Source organism: Mauremys reevesii, linkage group 4 (genome assembly GCF_016161935.1).
Source record: "Mauremys reevesii isolate NIE-2019 linkage group 4, ASM1616193v1, whole genome shotgun sequence".
In the NCBI taxonomy this organism is placed as follows: domain Eukaryota; kingdom Metazoa; phylum Chordata; order Testudines; family Geoemydidae; genus Mauremys; species Mauremys reevesii.
Window position 1 is genome coordinate 135,891,026 of NC_052626.1, and position 15,262 is coordinate 135,906,287.

General features: G+C 46.0%; 1 protein-coding gene across 6 annotated transcripts in view; it reads right to left on the reverse strand.

Moving 5' to 3' along the window:
- The window catches only part of PLXNA2 (plexin A2), a 306,134-nt gene that overhangs the window by 70,432 nt on the left and 220,440 nt on the right, over positions 1-15,262 (reverse strand). For all 6 annotated transcript variants that reach the window (XM_039536888.1, XM_039536887.1, XM_039536890.1 and 3 more), the window contains 3 exons: positions 13,379-13,579; positions 10,447-10,543; positions 8,114-8,304 (listed from right to left, as the gene is read on the reverse strand). In XM_039536888.1, the coding sequence (XP_039392822.1) occupies positions 8,114-8,304; positions 10,447-10,543; positions 13,379-13,579 (489 nt within the window). The remainder of the gene's footprint in view (positions 1-8,113; positions 8,305-10,446; positions 10,544-13,378; positions 13,580-15,262) is intronic.

Genomic DNA, 15,262 nt, shown 5'->3' on the forward strand with positions numbered 1-15,262 from the left:
TAAAACATTTCTGGTAGCGAAAACTTAACAAGCTAGACTTGGTTCAAGGTAAAATCCTTACCACAGATCGCAGCAACAGGGCTGACCAAATTCTCAGGTCAGGAACTCCCCCAAGTCAGAGGGCTGGTTCCTTTGTCATATTAAGTGAAAGGGAGATGGGGAGAGAAAGCTCAGGGTGTTTTTGCCCCTCGCTTTTACAGTCCAATCACCCTCCGAATTGCATTTTCCTGAGGGTTACCCCTGATAAAGTGCCTTCCAGCTGAGAGGACAGAGACATGGAATTTTATGGTGAAAGAAGTTCCATGTTGTTTGCTAAAGTGCAGATCGACCTGTTCCTGCCACACTTTGTTGCCAAAGAGTAGCCAATTGACCACTGGCTGCCGATTAACTTTGATGACACCCTGGTTCACCCCGTTCGCAGACTTGTCTGATAAACACACATTAGTCATCATTTCAGCTTATGTTCTTAACTCTTAATACAAATTTCGTACATACATTACACAAGAATATTGATGATCAACGTGTTATTAGTTTTTAAATGATACCTCACAAGGTATATTGTGCACAAAGATTACAATAATGTGTAGGGTGTGAATACGGGGTGCTCTGGGTCACAGATAGGTATTACTGCACCTATTTTATAGACAGGGAAACTGACACGGACAGCAGAAGTGACTTATCTAGGGTCACCCCACAAATCAGTGGCAGAGCCAGGAGAAGAACCCAGAAGTTGTGACTCTCAGTCACCCCTATGCTAACCATCAGACCCCATTCCCCTCTCAAAGCAGGGAACAGAACCCAGGAATCCTGATTCCCAGCCCTCCCGTCCTTACCTATCATTAGAAAATGTTCCCTCCCCTAAGGTAGGATCTAGTTTCCTTAGCATCATTAATGTTTCCTGTCACCCCTGTTGGGGTGGTTCACCATTTTCAATGTAAAACACACAGAACTACAAAAAGCAGGGTCTGTGTGTGGGATGGAGATGTGTCTTACAGCTGATCCTAAGGATGTCCTTGCTACAGTCAGAGGTGAGCCAGACAGTCCTGCAGTGTAAGTGACTATCATACCCCATCACACTCAGCATCAAAGACACAATGAAAAAGATAGAGTCCCAGCCACGCAAAGAGTGGCAAAAAAAAATTACCGAAGTGTCATTTACCTTCTTTCTTTTCTTTTTTGTCCTTTTTTTTTATTATTATGTTCTAAGCTAGCTGGATCCCAGCTGATGAGCCCAGCAGGGACCCAGCACATAAGCATTCCTAGCTCCTCATCCCGGCATGATCCCTCCTTGTCTCTGTCTTAGCTGATAGCACATTCAGAACCTAATTGTTATCTCAGCAGAGCAACTCCATTATTCAGCCTGACACTACCCCCCTTTAGCTGTTTGTTGCAGTGATGTTATATTAATGAGGCCTGCAAATAAATGAATAGGAGATCAGAGAGCTGCTTGTTCTCAAGAAAACTGATTTTTTATTTATTTATCATGGAGGCTGCAGACATTAGGGAAGTTTTATGCTGTTAAAGAAGGGACACTGCTGACGGAGGCGAGAGCATGGACTCAGGTCCTATAAAAGGACTGTATGTTAACTATAATTCATTTCCTTTCATTTCAGTGAGAATATGGTTTCTCCTTGGCATTTACACATCCCCCTGTGATGCTGGGAACCTGGATGCAAGAGCACTCCGCTAGGATATGAGAACGAGAGAGGGAAGTTAATGGCAAATCGGATAAACGGTGAAGAGTCTTTCAGTGGGAATGATCCAAGAGCTCAGTTACACGGTCCAGTATAGGGGGCAAAACTCGGCACTCTGTCCCACTGGTGCAACCCTGTTGAACCCGGCACTAAGGGTCTGCTTGTAGGCTCCCCTAAAACTCAGAGCCCTGAAAATGGAACACATTGATTTGCCAGCACAGGCAGAACCGTATCTTCTGCTCGTGTCAAGCTCAGAGTCCACTTAGGTCTATCCCCTAACATTCCCTGGAGAGACCCCTCGTGCCTCCGGCTTTGAAGGAGACACACAGGCCAACCAATCTGCAATAACCACAGCTAAGCTATGCTCTCTTTTCTTTGGACGGAGACCGCCAATATTACTTTCCAAGTTGGACAGTGATAAAATATTCTATGGCAGTGCCCAGCCCACAGCTAGCATGAACGCTGCAGGGATGGAATCTCCAGCTCAGAACATGAGCAGCTTAGCTGCAAGTTGTTTTGTGGTTTTATTTCTCCTGCTTAACTCAAGGAGAAGAAAATAAGACTCCTTAAATGTTACAACTGTCTGAATCATTTAGTATGAGGGAAACTGCCGGCAGAGCCTATTTTGCTCCTGGCGTCTTGTAACCCAGCCTTGTGCAAACAGTACAAATGCTTGTGGGAAAGAGAGGGAGTTGCATTCTGTTGAAGGGGGAGAGGGGAGAAGTGTATTTATTGTTAAAAGATTACGGAAAAATAAAAAAGGAAACAAAATGCCTCTGAGATAAAAGATCTCTGAACCCATCAGGCTGGCAGAATAGGGGTTAGCATCACATGGCATCAGACAGAAGCGAGCAGGTGGTGCTCTCAATTCAGTGGCTACATAACCAAGGTGACATTCACCCCTGGGCAAAGAAGCAGTGAACACAGCCTCTGCACCACTTAATTTCACCTCAAGTCTAAATTTAAGCATATGCTTAAGGGTTTTGCTGAATCTGGACCTAAGTAAACACAAGGGCCTTAAACCATGGTTCAGGGGGAGTTAAGAGCCACAGGGCTCCTGAGTGTTTGTGTCCAGAGTGAATTTCGCACAGGGAATGATTGTTGTTGGTGCCTTGAGAGGTTTTTATTAATTCCCTGCACGCCCTTTTTTAGTTTAAATTAACAGACACTGGCCTGTGGAAATTCTGCGGCCATGCCACCCGAGCCGAGGCTGCTGCAGGTTAGAAAAACTTCCAGGCCGGCAGTGCCTCCTGGTTATTAGAAAACAAGTCAAATGAGCTTGGGGATGTCTGAGTAGCCCCACAAGGACATCTCACCTAAGATCAAGCATGGAGCCCCTTCCTCGGGTGATCCAGCTCTGGTTCGACCAGTCCTAGACGACTAGTACAGGCCTTCACCCATCGGGGGTAGGTAAGCAGAGTACCATGCTGCTATGTGAGGTGAATCTTTGGAGTAAGCCCTTACAAACTAAGGTTCATTCTATCAAGGCACCTCTAATAAAGCCAGGGCTTTGTCCTTTGCCAATTTCCCCACTCCCTCCACCAATGTGTTTGTACACCAGCTGGTTGCCCCAGAGGTGGCTGCATTTCATCGGTGCACATTCCATATTCTGTACGGTGCTTTGAGCTCAGTGATGCTGAAAAGGCATGGTGGAAAAATAATACATTATTCAGTTGCCAGTGAAACCAGCCTGTCCCTGTAGACTGGGTAAGGTTATAGCACAAGTTATTCCCTCACAATATCTGAGGCACTCAGGAGATAACCGTTCTGGATTCCTGCCTGTGGACACAAGTATCTAACTCTATGGTGATAACTGGAAGAAACGTAAACGCAGACACTGAGTGTACACACATGTGCATGTCCATGTATGCACCTATTGAAGTGGCTGAGCTCCAGCAGAAGGGTGAGCTGGAGAGAAATTCATATTCAGACGTTCAAATGTTAGCTAAGGAGAATATTGCTAGATGAGAGACTTTCACTTCCCCATATTAGAATCTCATGTATTTCACTTGACAAGGCCATATTCTGCTCTGTTACACCAGCGTAAACCCTGAGCAGCTCCACTGAAGTCAAATGCGTTACTCCAGATTTGCAAAGAGAAGAATATAGCCTCTTCTCTCTTTCGCCCTGCTGGAAAATGTAACTTTGCCTGAATCCTCCTCTTCTGTTGAGGTTAATGTTTCTCATGATCTTAAACTGCAGGGAGTTAGTGAGCTTACATAGAGCTGGAAAAAGCATTAAATAGGAAACCAACAAAAACCTGTCACAATGGGTCAGGAGTCCTGTCGCATTTCAATTTGCCAAGGGTTTCCTTTTCTCTAGGTTGAGCTGACTATGAGCTCAGATGCACCCTGGTGGCTGCTGTCAGAGACAGCCATCAATGGTTCCAAGGCAAATCTTATTACAGCGAGGGTGCTGGGGAAAAAAACGGTGACTGATGAGCTCCTAACCTGGCTTTTATACAAATCGAGAGACTCTTGGACTGTCCCCTGTTGGGGGAGGCCTAGAACACACTCTTTTGGGGTGGGTCTGTCAAAACCAAGCTACAGCCTGTAAAATAATCCCAAACTGATGTTTGATTTAGGAGAGGCAGCAATCCCTGAACTCATTCCACCAAACTTGGCTGCTTGATTTCTTAACCTGCTGATCTCTTTGTACAATCAGCACCTCCATTATCCTTGCTTTTCTATAGCCCTGCAGACCTAGTACATTTTAGTCTCTAAAAACCAGCAATGGTGAAACTGCACAAGAGATGGGGACGCAAGATCTTTTCAGCTAAAAGCTGTGATTTCATTGGCTGGAAGGCATCTGGAGGGGGCCACATACCAGGCTCCAACAACAAAGCATGACATGATAGGGCCCAAGTATGAAAATCACCCATGTTTTCATAAGACAGACAGGGTGAGGAGAGCTGGGGAGGTGGGGTTACTGAACTCGGGTGGCTAACCAGAATCTCTGCCAGAGACGCAACATACATGCAGCTATTTTTAGTGCATTAGCTCAAACCCTGCTACCACAAGTCAGTCTACCCAGGCTGGGAGACTCCCTTCCAGCTGCAGTGTAGACTTACCCCCAGAGACCTGAGCACAGGACTGGCAGGTAGAATCTCCTTACCAACTCCCTCTGTGGCCTAGGACCAGTCAAACTCTTTTGGCCACATTCAGCCCTGGTGCAACCCCACAAATCTACCCCAGTGCTTAATGCTTGTTTTCTCCCCTCCCTCTAAGACAAAGGAGAATAATGATATTTACCCAGCTCACCAGGGGTTGTGACCATTAGCTAAAGTCTGCGAAGTGTTCAGCAGAGAAACAGCATCATGTAAATAGTAAATATTATTGTGTTTTTAGAAAAGCCCTTGTGTCTGTTTCTTTCTCACAATTTGATGATGGAGTGTAATTAATCAGAACCTGACACCTTATAATAATAAGTGTCCTTTCTTGTCAAAAAGTAACAAATTGAAGCATGAACACCACCACCACCACTGAAAGCACAAGGAGGGAGAGGAATGATTTAAAGGGGAAGAGATGAAATGAGGAAAGTGAATCTGAGGAACAGCTTCCGAACCATCACAGGTGTTACTCTGTAGTGTGTCCTCCAAAGGGCAGTAGTGAAAGCACCAGCTTACGTGAGACACCCCAAATCTACACGAGACAGCTGCAGGATCTGGATTCAAGCTAACAATAGCAGTGAAGTCAGCACAAGCTTTAAGGCAGGCTATGAGTGGAGTCCATAACCAGGGTCTCTGCTGGGCTTGTATTACCGTGCTGAAGGCTGTGCTGTGGTGTCTGCACTGCTATTGTTACTCACTCTGGCTGGATTCAAGCTAGTTCGGGTAGGCTAGCTTGTGAAAAGCTTTTGCTGTGTAGATATACCCCTAAAACTCTGGGATCAGAGAAAGCACTGCAGAATAGACTCAGGAGGACACACTCTGATTTCAGCCAGCCACTGGTGTACCTGCACCCATGCAAACCCTCAGTGTAGACAGGCAACTGGTACTTGCCCTGGGGCAGGTTATTCCTAGTTAAAACCAGGCTAAGCTGCACCGTTACAAATGGCTGCTTGCAGAGCCGCCCCGGGGGGGGGAGGGGCGGGGGGGGCCGGGGGCAAGTAGGGCAATTTGCCCCAGGCCCCGCAGGGGCCCCCAAGAGAGAGTTTTTCAGGGCCCCTGAAACAGGGGGTCCTTCCGCCCCGGGACCCGCTGCCAAAGTGACAGGTCTTCGGAGGCAATTCAGTGGCGGGGGCCCCCCGCCGCCGAAGACCCCAGGCCCCCTGAATCCTCTGGGCGGCCCTGGCTGCTTGTAGCAGCTTGCCTTGTCTACACCAAGGGTTTGAAGTGATGGCAGTAATGGCCAGCGCAGTAAGGTCTTTCCCCTTCTAACTTCTATGAGTATGTGAAAGAGGGTCTCACATTTTAATTTGTTACACCTTATAGACTAACAGACATTTTGCAGCATGAGCTTTCGTGGGTGAATACCCACTTCTTCGGATGCAAGCAGTGGATCTGCACTGCTTGCATCCGAAGAAGTGGGTATTCACCCACGAAAGCTCATGCTGCAAAACGTCTGTTAGTCTATAAGGTGCCACAGGATTCTTTGCTGCTTCTACAGAACCAGACTAACACGGCTACCCCTCTGATACTTTAATTTGTTAGTAAGTTGAACCCAGCTCTGCAGACTAAACAGATATGCTTAGCCATCCATTTAATGAGAACATAAGAATGGCCATACTGGGTCATGCCAAAGGTCCATCTAGTCCAGTATCCTGTCTTCCGACAGTGGCCAATGCCAGGTGCCCCAGAGGGAATGAACAGAACAGATAATCCTCAAGTGATCCATCCCCTGTTGCCCATTCCCAGCTTTTGGCAAACAGAGGCTAGGGACACAATCCCTGCCCATCCTGGCTAACAGCCATTGATGGACCTATCTAGTTCTTTTTGGAACCCTGTTATAGTCTTGGCCTTCACAACATCCTCTGGCAAGGAGTTCCACAGGTTGACTGTGTGTTATGTGAAGAAATACTTCCTTATATTTGTTTTAAACCTGCTGCCTAGAAATTTCATTTGTTGACCTCTAGTTCTTGTGTAATGAGGAGTAAATAACACTTCCTTATTTACTTTCTCCACACCACTCATGATTTTACAGACCTCTATCATATCCCCCCTTAGTCGTCTCTTTTCCAAGCTGAACAATCCCAGTCTTTTTAATCTCTCCTTATATGGAAGCCGTTCCATACCCCCAATCATTTTTGCTGCCCTTTTCGGAACCCTTTCCAGTTCCAATATATATATTTTTTGAGATGGAGTGACCACATCTTCATGCAGTATTCAAGAGGTGGGTGTACCATGGATTTAGAGAGAGGCAATATGATTTTCATTCTAACCACTGAAATACACAAATACATATACATGGCATTGTTCCATGACTATCTGTATCAAAATTTAAACACTGAGGGCCTGGGGTCTGATCTGCACATAGAACTTGTACACCTAGATGTTCTAATGGTCCCCTCTAGCCTTAAACTCTGTGATTAGAGGACAATGATTTATTTAAAGTAGTGCAATCCCCCTGTGTGAACAAACTTATTTTGGTGTAAACTAGACTTATATTGGTTTAGCATAAGGCCACTATGAACAGCTCTCTGCTAAATGGAAAATAAACCACTCAAACGATTTTGCAGGGTTTAACTAAACCTATTTAAAAACTGATTCAGGTTAAACTGGTGCAGCTTGTGTGTAGACAAGGCCTTCATTAAATTGGTGCAAGTCTGTGCACTGAGAAGGCCTGATTGTCCCTTGTGCAGCCATTCTGATTTGGTAACATTTTATGCCCACTTTACATTCATTTTGCACAGGTGCAAATGGCAACACACAGTGCAGGGCAATGGAAAATAAGACCCTACATTTGTATTGGAAACCAGCTAAGCAAGAAATCAAAGGCTTCCTGGATCCAACACTCTGATCTGGGCCCTAAGAGCCACCACCAACAGTACAAGCATCACCTCAACAACTGCTTTACAGTGAATAATTCCTCCAGGAGACACCTCATGTAGGGTCCTAACTCCCTCACGGGTCTGTAATCCAGAAAAGTCAATTATAGACTAATTACCTCCCTCATTTAATTAGTATCCAAGGAGCAGGGCATAGCGGGCACCCCAGACAAATGACAGAGAGGGAGTGGTCGGCAGCGAGGGTGTAACCTCTGGTCACACGCTAAGGAAGCGACACATTAATTCTGCGGGAAGCACTGAAGTGTTTTATTCATTCTTCTTCAGTGCAGAATGGAGGATATCTTGTATCTGGGCCAGAAATGAGGCAGCCAGGAGCAGACACAAATCAATCTGGCATTTCAAGCATGATGAGGTTAAACAGAATGGGCCAGGGATGACAGACAGGCAGACTCGCTGCGGCTGGATTCTCTTACCTCGGTGATGCGGGGATTGGAGCACTTGACGTTCCTGCTGGACCAGTCGAGCCAAGGGTGAATGGGGGAACTGCAGTGCTGCCGGAGCGTGCACTTGGCCTCTCCGCTGCACCAGCCGCATTCGAACTTCTGATCTGCTTTCAGGCACAGGCCGCAGCTCTCCCGCTGGGCGGCGCATTTGTACAGGTGAACTGTGGAGAAGGGAGAGGCGTGGACTGAGCACTGAGCTGGAGACTAAATCTTCAGGACCAAAAGAGCTACATCTCCTTACAGTATCGGTAGAGATGAAGACAGCCCACAATTCCCCTTGACGGATGAAGAGAAGAGACCACCTCATTGGACAGTGGTGGACATGCTTGAAAAAGATGTGTGTGCGGGCGGCGGGGGGGAGAAGGGGAATAGGGCCTGTGGGGGCAATGAACTGAAAGGTTACCGATATATCTGCCTTGTACCTTTGTATCTAAATGGCTGTAAATATTCTGCACAGCTCGTGGGGTACCGTCTCTCACATTTGTTTTTCAACAAGCTGATCGCTCCCTGCCTCTTGCTCTCTAACTCAGCCGTTTCTGACTGCCCTGACCACCGCAGATGCCCAGGTGACTAGTGCCAGCTGGGACATAAGCAGCACTGTTGCAAAGCTGGGCAGCGTAGCTGGAGAACCACAGGGAACGTTAGCCAGCCTCATCAGAGCCACGCATGGTTTTGTTGGCAATGGAGCTTTGAAGCCTTCTCATTCCCACTTATCCTTTTTCCAGATGTTCTCAGACATTATTGCTCCCATGCTTGCTTTGGAAGGCAGCATTGAAAACCTCTTTGTTTAGTTTACTCCATTGACCTAAACCAAGAAAAAGCTCATTGAAACAATGTCTCCATTTCCAGGGAGCTTGGCAGGGTCTCCAACAGGGCTCCAATGTATCAGGTTCCTCAGAAAATTTCAAAGCATTCAAAAGCAAAATATAACTCCTATGTGGATAAACAGGAACCTGTTAAATTGATGTCCCTGCTTCAGCAAAATGGGACTATTAACAGGTATTCTTTTCAGGGGGCTCATCTGCTGCTTTCAGTCTATTTCGCTCTGCAATACACTAGATTTTGTGACACAGCCATTTATTCTGGTACCAGCTCTATTTTCCAGCAGCATGCCTCCTATAGCTGGAAGTATAACAGGTTTCTTTCTTTATCAGGGCTTGGCTGCACTGCCTCTCTTCAGAGCAGGGCAAATGTAGATTTTCTACAGGTCAGATGTTTTAACGGGTCTTTTATAAAATGAGCGTTGTGGCATCCAGAAGCAAAGTCCACATGATGAAATGCAGTATCTATATGGACTATTGCTATTACTGAAGATATAATAAGAGGCACATACAAAGCGCACACTGAATTTTCACATGATCAGAGGTTTTAGATCTAATATCTTGGTTAAATCTACTTCCCTAAAATTATCACAGGCAATTGTGTTTGAGTGGTGGGTATTCCCATGTACAACTTGTAAAACACTTGGGGATCCTACAGGGCGAAGGATGCTATATAAAATACAAAGCTGTAGGGAGGCCCATAGAGATTGAGCTACCCTCTTATTTTCAGAGGTGATCCCGCTAAGTTAGGGTTGATGTGCTTTGGTAAGTCAGTGTATGAAGAGAAGCTTGGACTGCTGCTGCCCATGTTGTGTGGAGAGACAGAGGGTTTTGCGGTCTGTCCAAAGGCGAAGTTTTTGCTGTTGCAGATTTCTAGTCACTTGTTATTTAGGCTTATTGCAAATTATTCTCTCTCCCTGCACTCTGATGCCTGTTAAGTTCATGCTCCATTCCCCTTGTCAAACTATGCAGCACTATTGTACAAGTGTGTCCCATTGGGATTCCCAGATTTCAGTGCCCAACATGAAAACCTCGCCTCAACCTTGTGGATGGCTCAACGTAACATGATATGAGAAGCACAGGTCACATCGTACTGACCTGTGACAGAGGGGTCTGAGGCAGCCACATGTGACAGATGTCTCTGAGCTGGCTGCAGGTCAATGTGTTTAGTAAAATCTTCCTTTTTGCAGTGTACAGGCTGCTTTCACTAAGGGCCAGTTCTGTAATGCTGAGAGTCTGGGCTATGGCTAACTGTGGGCTAGAAATCTGGGCAGAGTCCACACTGGGATCATAATGATGCTGGGTACAATGGTGGTGTAACTTGGCTGTGACTAGCAGGGTTCTAACCCAGTCTTCCTGTGAATAGAAATTTCTTTTTCTAGAAATGGGCTTGACCACACACTCCCCCAAGCCCTTACCAGGTCCCCTCCACCACATAACTCAAGGATAAGACACTGCAGCAGTAAACAGAGCACCCCTTACCTTTCAAATCCTCTGGGTTGTCAATAATGAAGTTTCCATTCCAAACCACAGCAAAATCCACTGCTAAGTTGCTTATGTCCATCCCGTCATAGAGATACTAAGGAACAAGATAAGAAACATGTTTAGGGGATGTGCTCAGGAGGATGTGTCAGGAAGAGACACCAGGAAGGAAATGACATATATATATATATATATATAGTTATAGTTATAGTTATAGTTATAACTAACAACTTTTTGCTTAAAAAACTTTTTGCTTAGATGATGTCTAAGTGACCAACGATTCTAACTCTCATTTCTAGGATCTTGCTTTGGGTCCACATAGTGAGACTCATTTCTCCTTGCCAGAGAAAGATAATTAAAATCAGCTGATGGACCCTGCAAGAGGTAATAGATTAATTATCCCAGACACACTGGCTGGTCTCATAAAAACAGCCCCACTATTTAATGAGACTAGACTGAGGCCCTACACAGTGGCACTTCTGCCCAGGAGACAGATTGGGCCAACTTTCCATCGAATACCACACTCCCTCAATGTAATCAGGGATGTACAAATGATCTGCAAAGATCATGCAAAGATCTGACAACTTACTAAGGAAATATTGCATTCAGTGCGCCCTATTCAGGGTGGAGAGGAGGAATTTTCTAAGTCACCAGTTCAAATCCAGATCAGGGTAGCACTGCCTGGAATTCCTGACCCTCTGACGGATGCCCAGGGGTCATACAGCTGAGTTTGGAGGTCTCAGACCATTCTCCTAGTAGACACTTCACAAGTGCCATAATCATAATTAGCATATACTGGGCCCTATGCTGGCAGCCTTTGCAGATCAACCAATGACTCCAATTTTCCTACAAGGAAAATGTCAACGGGACTGTAAAAAGCAAGCATATTAAAGAAATCCCACCAAAACACTTGACTATTTAGTGTTCCCTTCTACACAGATTATTTATCCACATCTGTTCCACATCAGCCTTCATGCTGTCGAGCAGGATGTGACCTGAATGGAATAAGTACAGGAGTAGGACTCACAAGGTCCAGTGTTCTAATCCCAACTCTGACACTAGCTCCCTGTGTGGTCTTGGGCAAGTCACTTAGGGCTTGTCTACACACAGAAGTTGCACTGGTTTAATGTAGATCTACTTATACTGGTTGAGCGTGCCCATATACATTTACCAGCGTGAACTCAACAATACAAGCCTGGATTAAACAGATATCAAAGTGGCCTCACCCACGTAGAGTTGCGCTGGTTTAACTAAACCAGTGTAAAACAACACCTTTAGTTGTATCGGTACAACTCTGTGTGCAGACTAGCCCTTAAACTGCCCGCCTCCAGTTTCCCATTTGTAGAAGAGGATTTCCCTAAAGCAGGGCTGCTCTGAGTATTTGTTAGGTAATGTTTATCAATCACTTTGGATAGGAAAAGGGCTATTTAGTATTATTACATTTATTATCTACCCTGCTATGGGGCCTACAGAGAGCGAGGGAGGCACAAATATCCAGGGAAATTTAAGACAATTCAGAACCTGATTAATGAGCTAGGAGTAACTGCATGGATTGTTAAAGTAGATCCTGAAGTTCCTGGTTCCACCATCTAGCTCTAGCTATCTGCCCATGTAGCTTTCTAAAACCCTCACTGATACATGACTAGAGATCAGCGACCTAAACTCCTTCACCCAGCCCTTTTTCCATTTGTAGACTAGTGTCTTCTGCAAACAAACACAGAGGCACTTCCTCTGCAGTTTGGAGAATGGCCTTTGTGAAGAGTTGAGATCTGCACTGTGCCGTGAATGCAGCAGAACCTGTGTTTTGTTCCCTACCACGTGCAAGAAGGACTGCAAAAAGCGAGAACCTTCCCTCTAAGAACTATGATGACACTCTCTGTTAATGTTCCAGTGGCGTTCCTACAGCTTGAGAAGTTGCCCTAGAACCTCTTGGGCTTTACTTTCATGGGCTATGCTACGCTGCCACAATGCAGACCAAGCTGCAGTCGCCCCCGTATGCATGTCATTAGTGGTTTCATTCAGAGAATTTGTATCACTCTGCGGTGCCACGTCTGCTCCCCCAGCTGAGTCCCATTCCCCTCTTTCCTAGCATTACACATTCCATTAAGCTGCAGTGACCTGGAATTTGACAGCTCTCTGATGAGAGGCCAATAATTCTCTCTCCCTCTCCTGTGTGAATTAGCTTGCCTTAACACCTTTGTTGTATTCTTCCCCTCCCGCCCCCGTCCCTGTCCCGCCTTCACTGACGACCCCCCCAGTCACTGACAGGAGCTGGCAGATAAAGGACCTTCACCCACCCAGTATTATAATTAAACACCTCACATGCCTACAGCAGATTCCCATCTGAAATTCAGGATTAGTTTAACCTCTATTTTTTTTATTCCTTCTGCCTCCCTCCTCCCATTTCCCTTTAATCTTTTTTCTCTTCTAGTTAAATTTGCCTTATTCACAGCGTCTCCTCGTTGATGTCAACATTAGGGTGACTGCTGTGTTAGAGGTGGGATGGCTGGTTTAAATAAAATAAAGAGGCATCTCTAATATCGGTAAGTGGAAGCATTGCCTAGTGGTTAGAACACAGTGATGGGCACCAGGAACAACTCCTGATTCTAGGCCCAGGTCTAACACTGACTTCCTCTGTGGCTTTGGGCAAGTTATGTAACCTCACTTAGCTCCCCCATCTGGAAGTAAAGATAATGATACTTACCTACCTCACAGCATATGGAAGTGTTAGTCAATGGTGCAAATTCACCCCAGGAGCAGGCTCTGCAGCTCCGTGATAACCTCATCCATTCAACTCTCAAGCTTCTGCATTCTAGGACTCACTTGCAGCATGGCCATTGGCTGTTGGGCCCCCTTTACCCTACCCCTCTCCCATCACTCCAACAATCCCTTCCCTTCTCCCATGTCAATCCCCAGAGCACGGGCTCCTTACCGAACTGTTCTGGCACTGGACGCTGGAGCTGTTGAAGCGCAGAGCTGGCACACGATGAATAACTCCTTGAATGTTGAGGACACATTCATACCCACGCTGGCCAGATTGGGGCTGGGGCAGGTTTCTGGCTTTCAGTGTGATGGGCTTCACCTCCCCTACTGGGATCAGTATCTCTTCAGTGGGAAACAGCTGTGGGCAGTCCTGGGAGGAGCAAACATGGAGACAAAGGTGCTCCAGTTACTAGGGGGCCACTTACCTCTATATAACATCAGTTCTGAACACTCCTGAACCCTGGGCATTTGGGACATTAACCTGGATCTAAATTGGATGGCTGTTTACCAGGCAGGGCAGCCAAACATCCCGCACTTGGAGTCCAGCATGCAGCCCAGTATATCTGATCACAGACAATTCTCTTTGCACTCCTCAATCTGCCCGCAAGACAGAAGATTAAGTGCAGGGGAAAATAACCTTCAGCAATATTTTCTGTGCAGGATATTTTCATTGCAGCCACACAAGGGGGGATGTTATTATTCAGGAAATATATTGAAGCATCATTGTTCTTCCTGGCTTGCTGTGGGCTATGCATTTTATCTCCGGAGACACAAACCCCGAGAGTACCCCCCACTCCTCTCTTCTCCCACAAGCTAGAGGCAATGCATTATCAATTGCTTCTGCTTCCCAACTCCAGCAAAACCCAATTTTACTGGGAGGTGGATTGGATCCTCCTAACTACACACTGAACACTCATTCTAGGTTTCATTTTTTATCAGGTTTCATTCCTGGGGTGCACATCAGTGTCTGTTGCTTCGAAAACAGACTGATTGGCATGGGATATGCTTCCCTTTTGCGACCTGGTGCCACTTCTTTCTGTGTTTTATTTTAGCAACACTATTTCAATATCCTATTAATTTCACAATCTGTAGCCCCAACTCCACAAACCTATTCCCCTCTTCTCTTACCCTACCCCATCATCCAACACCTCTGGCCAGTCTCCAACTGCCCAGCTGGACCTGTATGCAGCAACAGAGATGAGAGCGAAACGGTTTTCCTGATCCATGAACATTTTTGAGATTTCAAATATTTTCCCATTCTGCATCCGGACAAAACTGAGACCTTTCAAAAGTTTTCACAAAAAACAGAGAGAGAGAGAGAGAGAGAGAGAGAGAGATTGACCCCTCCCAATATAGTCTATAGCCTGGTGGTTAAGGCACTGAGATGGGATGTGGGAGAGCCAGGTCCAAGGCCTAACCACTGGACTACAGGTTATTCTGGGGCGGGCTCTTAATTCTCTTGTTTTGACTAGAAAGCCCATTCCGGGCCCAAGAAACCTTTCCAACCAGAGTTTCATCGACACCAATCCTTACCTGCAAAAAGTTTTGGTTTCGATTAATTGACATTTTCCAATGAAAACCCCATGTATTGAGAAATTTCCAACCAGCTCTCTGCAGAAAGCCGAAGATGTCACCAGTACAGATCCTCTCTTAGCTCAGTGATGCATGAGTGGGACTTCTGCCACCTGCAGCTGGGCCCGGAAGGAAGCTGAAGGGCTGAGGTGCTGTTCCTGTATGTGAAGCTGCACCTTCTGCTCCCATCCACGCTGGTGGGAAGACAGAGGTGTCCAAACGCTCAGAGATTTGGTTAAAATAAGCACCCTGAAGTTTAGGGCTGGGATTTTCAAGTAGACCCAAGGGAATTAGCACCCAAATCCCAATGAATTTAAATGGGAGATGGACACCTCACGCCCTTAGGCTCTTTAGAAAATCCCAGACTAGATGCTTCTATGAACTCATCTTGAGCCTGCAAAACTGGGTCCCAGCTCTACAAACTGGTACAGATTGGGTAACAGTCCTGAAAGCCCATCAGCAAATGCTAGATGTAAAACAG